Source organism: Triticum urartu, chromosome 2, assembly GCF_003073215.2.
Source record: "Triticum urartu cultivar G1812 chromosome 2, Tu2.1, whole genome shotgun sequence".
Classification (NCBI taxonomy): Eukaryota; Viridiplantae; Streptophyta; class Magnoliopsida; order Poales; family Poaceae; genus Triticum; species Triticum urartu.
In genome coordinates, this window is record NC_053023.1 from 238,115,027 (window position 1) to 238,123,512 (window position 8,486).

Below are 8,486 nucleotides of genomic sequence, written 5' to 3' on the forward strand. Positions count from 1 at the left end.
GGCAACAAATATTCCAATCGTCGTAACAGGAAATTGCAACATACTTGTTTTGATGGTGACAAATAGGTATCACCACAAGTAACATCTTTGTAGCAAGAAATTATTGCGACAATTTAAACTTTCCGTGGCGATGCTCTATTTCAACAAACTTACTTTGGTGGCGCCAAACTGTTATCGCATCATGAAATTTTTTGTGGCGCCAAACTATTACAACAATATAAAGTGCTCCATTGCAACATCCTAGTGCAACAAAACAGATAGGCGTAGCAACTAAGATATGATGCAACAAAACAGATAGGTTGTGGTAATAGTCTATTGCAACCGTAAAAAATACAAGCTTTCAATTACAATATTCAAAACCATACGTATAATATGTAGATTCATACAATTCATAATTCTGATAGAAAATATCCATCAAATAAAACTGAAATGTAATTTAGCCATCCTAATTAACTTCGAAGACTAAACTGCCCGTGATCTAGAGTCCAGTCCAGCTAGTTCTTTGGATCCTGCAACCAAGAAATAAAAAAAGTTCTAGTTAATGAGTCGAACATAACATACGCCATACAATTATGCCAGCTCCATTGTTAAAAACTATTGCTAGACTAACTAGCTAATACTGTGTCAGCAAGCATGTAACTAAGGCATCAGATCAACTATACAAGTGTGAATGGCTAAGGCATAACCACAAGTACATCTACTAAAAGTTTTTTTTTCAGAAAAAAACATTGCTTTTAACTTAACAGTGCTGGGCTGAATCACCCAAAGCACGGAGCAGCCACATGGGCTGGTACATCAGCCTCCCCATTCCAGTTAGGTTCTAACATCCTATCAAGTCTAGCAAGCGCATGAAAAACAGAGTTTGCCGAGCGACAACATACATTTATTTCATAATAAGAAAACCATAATTTGAGCGGGTACTTGGTATCCTCAATAACAGCAGCATAGGCCGACGAGTCCACCTTATTGATATTAAGTGCTTCCATCAGGAGTTGCGAGTCCATTTAAAAAACGACCCTCACAACCCCTATATCAGCGGGAAGAGATACTACATGGGACATTGCAGTGGACTCATCAGCGAAGGCATCACGCGCATGATCATGACATCCTGCTCGTGCATACAGAATGGTACCATCATCCGATCATACATCTACTAAAAGCTCCTGCTATTGATTTAAGTTATGACTAGATGTATAGTTTCAGTTAAGTTCATGTCCCTAGCTATCACATATTCGTTTTTTGTTGAAGTTGTGACTCGATGCAGCAACAACACATGGTAAAAGAGAAGAAGCAGCTAGCTAATTATGAAGACCAATGATGTATAAAATGCAGGTGAACATGAAGAGAAAGCAAGGTTGTGACTTACCATTGCTTTAAACATTCGAGATTGCCTTGTTGCAGCTTGTATGAGCGCATTTGAAGAAATAGCAGTCGGCCTTGAACCTGGAGTCTTATTAGGACTAGATGTCTGTGAAAGAATATTTTGCAAGTTTGGATTACTATTTTCTTTGTCAACCCTCTTCGTAGGCACCTGTAAATAGAAGTGCACTTTTAGCAATGCAAGTAAGCAACATAAATCTTACAAGGTCGGAAGCATATGACTGTAATCACCATCACCTGTTGGGTTCCCATCTGTTTGCTCAATTCTACAAACTTTGCCATCATGTTTTTTTCCAATTCCAGCCTTGATGTTCGCTCCTCTTGCAACAATCTTTCCCTTTCAGCACGCTCTTCTTTTAACCTCTCCTCAAGTTGTTCTCTCTCAGCACGCTCCAAGTTAATCCTCTCTTGTGTGTTAGCACGTTCATCTTGTAGTTGATCTTCTAAGTCATTGACCTGCTGGCTGAGCTGAGAGTTTCGCTCCTGGGTGGCTGCTGTAGCACGAGCTTGCTCTTCAATCTGGATACGGAACTTTTCAGAACTAGTTGAAGTTTTGGCCATGTATCCGTACCCACGAGGCTGCGATGACTTGCATTCCAGAGTGTCTTTGCAAGCGGTCTGGAAAATATTGTTTTTCTGCTCACTTGAAAGTGGACCTTCAGTTTCAGCTTGTTTGTTTTTAACCTCTTCAAGTGCTTTGTCCTAAAATGAAAGGAACAATTATAGGTGCAGCATCAATATTGACACTATAAAAGATGAAACAAGAATAACACGGTCCAACGCATGAATAATCGCATCTGATGATGAAACATGCTGAATTCACATCATTGACTAACTATAGAATAACCAAAAGTCAGTGTACTCACGTAAACTTTTTGGGAATTTGTGTTAGACCATGTTCCAACGTTTGTGTGGGTGAGTTCCCATAGAGCAATACAATCTGGCTCTTCTCCAGTTTCCAAGTTTCTCTGCAAGTAATATAACAATGAGATGCTTGAAACATGACACAATAATTAGCAGCAAGGCATACATATTTAGTTGGACTCATACCTTCTCAAAACTAACTTGCGAGTAAGATTTTGATCCCATTATGTGTTTTGTCTTCTGTTTCTTACGGTTATCGGCATTCATTTGGCTGCGTTCCTATCAATTCATTGAAACCAGATATAACCAGTGAGACTAGCCATTTGATCTTAACACATAATAGACAAACCGTGATCTTAGAGATAACCTGAAATTTTGAATCAGTGCCAAAGTACTCAATCATCCATTCCCACTCTTCTGGTTGTAAATCTTCTGGCAGATTAGCCAATCTAGCTGCATCTGTTTTGTATGCCTTGTAAGTGGAGCTTAGAGTTGATCGCCAGCCTCTATATCTCTCTTTCGCAATTTTAGGAACTTTTTCTTCTGTTTCTGGTGTATCTTCTAGGTCCCATCTGTCCTGTAAAGCATACAGCAAATAAATATACATAAGCACTGCATTATCGATGGTAAAATAAGATAACACATGTGAAAAATGTTGTACGCACTATCATATCTGCAACAATGAGTCGATGAATGGTAGGGTGAATGTCCGACCACGTCCTCACTCCAATGAGTGGTAACTTTCTTTTCATTATGACTACCACGTCATCCTTGAATGAACGATAGTTCATTCCTACTGTACCACCCAATTTTTCAGAGAATGTAATATTTAGCTTTGCAGATCCATTGGCAAAACGCTTCTTAGATGCTTTAAAACCTTTTAGAACACCTCGCCCTTTCTTCTTCTGTCCACCAGCTTCTACAGCCTAGATCATACAAGAAAAATTGTATTACTCAGCATTAGATTGTAAAAATGATGACATAAATGTAAACGAAAGCAAGTACCATCCTGTAGTAGCGCACGGTTGCGGCGAGCATGGGATGGCCATTCAGCAAGGGAACACATGTCATTAGCAGATACTGGAATGTCAGATTGTTCTGGAGTTCCTGTAAAAGATTTTGTAGTCTTGAAGGTTTAGCTATTTAACACACATCAAGATTTTATGCATTATAGCAAATGCTAAACAATTTACCAGATTTGGGTTGTCCACGTTGGTTTTTGTATGCCGTTATACTTTCCATCCTTGTTAAGAGAACAGAGCCTTTCTTTACCGCACACAAAAACAATCATGGGACTTAGCATTAACAAAGTATTGATATTCTGCACCATTCAGATAGGTGATTATGAAGTAAGGATGTTGTGTACCCGGAGCATCCTCCGTAAAATTCATCATTGTGCCCTTGTGTAGGTAAACCAGACATATGTGAATGGACATGAAAGGCAAAGTATCAGTGATAGGTTCATGAAAATACTACTCTGAATCTATAGGGAAAAAATCCAATGTGACTCGTGTAAGACCAAATATCTATTAAAAATCATCTTATGGTAATCTGAATCAAATGCAATGCAGAGGATGACTAAACCTGGATATGCAGCGGCAAAGCTGCTCATACAACAATCAATTAAGCTGCTTGTATTAGCTAGCTAGCTAGCTTTGTACATACAGAGTACGTCTATATCTTTCAGTTAATGGATCTAATGGATCTAATGTTCAAAAACCAATCTAATGCTCACGACCCCCTTTGGCGTCCAGGAGGAAACACAGCGAACCAGGAGCAGAGATGGTGGAGAGGTCTGCAGGCATCTCGGGCATACTGGGGTCGGGTGAGGCAGTAACCAGCGCCTGGCCACCACGTCACGACACCGGCGTGCACAGCCAAGACGGCTGCGGCCATGAACCGGGCTAGGAGGCCCCGTCGAGCCCCAGTTCAAGGCCGAGGCGAGCTCCATGGCGGCCAGCCTCCAGGCCAAGGTGAGGCGCTGCACCGACCCTCCAGGCCACGAGCGCCTCCGCCGAGGCGGCCAAATCGAGGTGCGATGGGAAAATGCCACCGGCGGCGGCATGTCCCCTGCCCTAACTTCTTTTCTACGGCCAAGCGGCGAGCGGAGGAGAGAAGGGGCAGCCCCTCTGAATGGATCGGGATCGAGAGAGCCGCGCACCGAGGAGGAGCTCGTGGGGGTTTGATCCCGGACAGATGCGGGCGCAGAGGAGAGGGAGGAGGGGGAGATTGAGGAGGACTGGATTTTTCAGCGATGGAGGAGATCAGGAGGAGGACTAACCTGACGCCGTGCACCTGATGTGGTTCATTTTGTTGACGCCGTCATGACGCCGGCAGCACAGATGAACCGAGACGAGAGCTCAGATCCAATCGCCCGTGAAGACGCCGTCGTTTGGTCTAGAATTATATATTCGTGGGTTGTTAGGAAGGTATTTAGCGGGAAGCTAATTTTTTGGTGGGAACAAAGACGCTAATTTGGGACCTTTTAGCGGGAGGTTAAAAAATATTGGCGCGTACACCTAAATTAGGTGGTGGGAAAGTAACTCTTTCTGTTTAAAAGAATGCAAATTTGCCATGATGTAAAATGTTTGCCATGGCACAAACATACTGCATGTTAATTGACATGGCAAAATTACCTGGGTGGATTTGCAGTAGTAAGTACAAAAGCAAAATCAAATCTCTTAAAAGTTGCAATGCTTAATGTGGTCATCATCAATCCTACAAAGTCAAAAAAGGGAAACAAACACATATTTCTACAATCAACTCAAATTTGTTTTTTTACTACTCCATGTGAACATGGCCAAAGTTGTAGTGGTGACATGGCGAAAACTATATTAGAGGCATGGCAAATAGATTAGCAAATTTGCCATGGTAAAAAAATATGTGTATGTCATGCCAAAAGTTATAGTGGTGACATGGAAAAAGCTATATTAGAGGCATGCCAAAAGCTATAAAATCCTTTTTGCCATGGCAAAGCAAGTTCAACAATATATACTTTTGATTCATGGAAAAATCTAGAGAAAATCCGATTCATGATTCATTTCAAAGCTAGAGTTTGTATGTACTGATCACATGGCAAGTTTACAAAATTTGCACTACAGACTAAATACAAGAGGACAAATGCCATGGGAAATTACTGAATATAATTCTCGCAGGAGGACAAACAACACTAAACAGTGCTAAACACTACACACTAGTTGCCAATTTGCCATATTGTACTAAATATCATGTTCTACACAATTTGCCATGCTCAAAAGAAACTATTCTAGAAAAAATATTGTCAAGATGTACCCAATGTGTACCCATGTGAACCAGAAATCTAAAATCTTCTCGATGCACATATCCTATCCCCGATACTCCAACTCCCTGTACAACAAAAGTGCAAAGTTTCAGTGTACATTAAGCTGAACCTGAACCATTCTTTGTGACGAAACTTCCTGTTCTAACTAAATCTGCACGCATGTGCTCTGCTGTTGTGCTCGTCCCAGGTCAGTAGCAGTAGGAGAGCTCAGCTAACGGCAAGGCACATGAGCACAGCTCGGGCGGCTACTAGGAGGCGGCGGAATACCTGGGCTCGGGGTGAATCCCAGTGAGCAGTTCACCATCCGCACATCACTAGAAGAAAATGGCGTCCCCGCCGGCGAGCAGATCCCTATTGGCGCATCGGCGAGCAGGTCGGCTGCGAGCCGCAAGGCCTCGTCCACCTCCTAGTTGACCTCCATGAAGCGCCGCGGCGTCAGCGTCAGCACCTCCACTGCTCTCTCCCTCCGCGCCCCGCCTCCTCGAACAGCACCGCGCCCGTCAGTACCTCCATTGCTTCTCCCCCTTCCGCGTCCCGCAGCCTCGTGCGCCACCAGGCCCCGCCTCCCGGTGTAGGATGATGGCGCCGCCGCTTCAGCTGGTCGCCATCGCCTCCCTTGCGCCCAGGGCCTCGCGGACATCGCCATCGCCGCCGGGTTGGAGGTGGGCGCATCGCAGGGATGGTGCGGGCAGCGTCGCCCCGAGCGCGGCGGCCTGGTGCTCGCGGCGGCGCTCGGCCTCGGACCGCGACGGCACCTCGCTCCGGTCGGCGAGGAGCTGAGTCGTAGTGCGGCAGTACCTGGTGCTCGGCTGTAGCGAACACCAAATCCCTGGCCCCCTCCGCGGATCCCTCGACCCCTGCCACCGCGACTGTGGCGGGATCTGGTCAGGGAGGATCCTCGTCGCCGGCGAAGGCCACTCCTCTCTGTATTGCGTGGCGGAGACAGAGCAGTGTGCTCTGAGCGGTGGAGCAAGGGGAGAAGAAGATAGGATTGATGCTGGCGTTCGGGATGAAGCCTGTTTTAGACTGTTTTACCGAACGAAAACAAAACGTGACGTGTCGGACCTCAGTTGCTATGAGATTCGTGCCTGTAGTCAATGGCACAGAGATTCTAAATTACGGGTTTTTCAGGAGTTAGGAGTTATAGATTCCGAAATTTATTTGTTAAAAGTTATATCATGGTGAAAAAAAACACCAAATACGAGTACCAAGCACCTATAAGATGTGCAAAAAAATCACTTAGTGCCGATGGAGAACACTGAAACCTCATTTAATATTGAGATTTATCGTCTTAGGAATGTGTTGTTTCATCTTGGATCTGCACTTAGGTTGGGATATGTCAAAAATTTGTGCCTTGGTCAGTTGGTCAAAGCAGCAAAAAAATGGCTAGTTTAGAACTACAGGTCACAGAAACCTCATGCGACCCTCACTTTAAACTATTAGGTTATACTCTTGTCTCGAAACATAAGTACTGATGGGATGGGTTGATGAGACAGTCGATCTATGTCGGTCCCGATCTAAAATTCTGATCTTGAGATGGGGTGATCTCAACATCATTCATCTTATCGGACAATCCGTGGAGGGTTCGTCCAAGCCAGAGTAGGTCGAACATAATTATGTCGCTTTTGTTCAAATGATAATCATAGAGATTCAACTATGTAAATCAAACAACCAAACCAATTTTGTTTTGAGATTTATTGTGTTAGGACCGGGTCGGAACACCACTGGTCTAGGGGTCGCCGCCACCAACGACGGCGGCGGGGAGGAAGGGAAGAGGGAGGGCTTGGGAGGAGGGGCCGGGGGTGGATGGACGGAGAGCTCAAAAATGAATCGCACGGTCTTGGAAGCTTTCGACGGAGCCGCCCCCGGATTCGTGGGAGACGAGTTGCCCTGAGCCTCAATTGCGGCAGGGAGGCGTCGATGGGAGGAATTGAACAGCCAGGTGACTCTCCGGGACACATGGACGGTTAAGGGAAATTGGCTGGTGTCAGGACCCGGGTTGTACTTGAATAGAATTACTATCTTCTTTCAAACTGAAAAAGAAAGGGGTGAAAAAATATCCAATTGCCCGTGAACATATTTCAATAAAAAAAATTGCGTGGACATATTTCAGTAATATACGTTATCCGACCTTAAAAGAAAGTATATACGGCAGAAGAGCGTGTCTGGTCACCCGGGCAATCGAAGCACCCAATGGCGCGACCGACCAGACGACCGGTCTGATGCCACGCGCCCCGGGCGATCGAAGCACCCAGTGGCGCGACCGACCAGAGGACCCGTCTGATGCCACGCGCGGCTGAACCACAAAGGAGGGGATCGAAGGAAAGAAAAGGGGCGCGACATCATTTCTGTCACCCCTAAAAAAAAATCAAAGCGAGACCAGAGACAGGGGAGACACCAAATCGAACCCAGAAAAGAGAAAGGAGAGAGACAGGTCGAAGGAAGAGGGAGGTGAGAAGAGGGTTTCGGGAGGCTCGTGTAACATCCCAAATTTTCAATTTGGAATGTTATACATTAGATCATGCGTATTTTATTTATTGCATTTTAGGTCCGTAGAAAAGTTTATTTTGTTCGGCTCATTTTTAGGAATCGAGGAAAATTTACTTCATTAGTTTTGGAGTCCGGTAGATTTTGTTTTCTGTGTTTTTCCGAGCGCGGAACTGTTTAAAAAAAAACTGGACCAAGGCCGGCCAGGCCAAGGCCCAGCCGGGCCGAAGGCCACCGCCCCAGGGAGCCGCGCGTGCCTAGCGCTGGCGCAGGAGGCCGCCGCCTCTTGCCTTGCCTCTAATCCGTTTTGGACTAGGGTTAGTCCTTTTCCTTGTTTTGTTTTTCCTAGTCCTACTCCGTTTGCCTTTTTCTTTTAGGATTCCTATTCCTTGTCTATTTCTTGTCTCCTACCCCAAGTCTCCTCACCCCTCCCCAATATAAATACCCAAGCACC

The 8,486-nt window shown here is 45.0% G+C and overlaps 2 protein-coding genes across 2 annotated transcripts; both read right to left on the minus strand.

The window, feature by feature from the left end:
* Nucleotides 1-297: 297 nt before the first annotated feature.
* LOC125541451 (histone-lysine N-methyltransferase, H3 lysine-79 specific-like) lies at nucleotides 298-2,155 on the minus strand. The gene is made up of 3 exons (XM_048704863.1): nucleotides 1,618-2,155; nucleotides 1,367-1,531; nucleotides 298-509 (listed from the first exon to the last, which is right to left on the minus strand). Exons 1-3 carry the CDS (start codon nucleotides 1,939-1,941, stop codon nucleotides 495-497), a joined length of 504 nt encoding a protein of 167 aa, XP_048560820.1. The 5' UTR covers nucleotides 1,942-2,155; the 3' UTR covers nucleotides 298-494.
* LOC125535997 lies at nucleotides 2,115-6,358 on the minus strand. Its single transcript, XM_048699080.1, has 9 exons — nucleotides 5,536-6,358; nucleotides 3,611-3,644; nucleotides 3,438-3,515; nucleotides 3,250-3,351; nucleotides 2,910-3,163; nucleotides 2,612-2,821; nucleotides 2,431-2,523; nucleotides 2,247-2,348; nucleotides 2,115-2,126 (listed from the first exon to the last, which is right to left on the minus strand). Exons 1-9 carry the CDS (start codon nucleotides 5,548-5,550, stop codon nucleotides 2,115-2,117), a joined length of 900 nt encoding a protein of 299 aa, XP_048555037.1. The 5' UTR covers nucleotides 5,551-6,358.
* Between the last annotated feature and the right edge of the window lie 2,128 nt (nucleotides 6,359-8,486).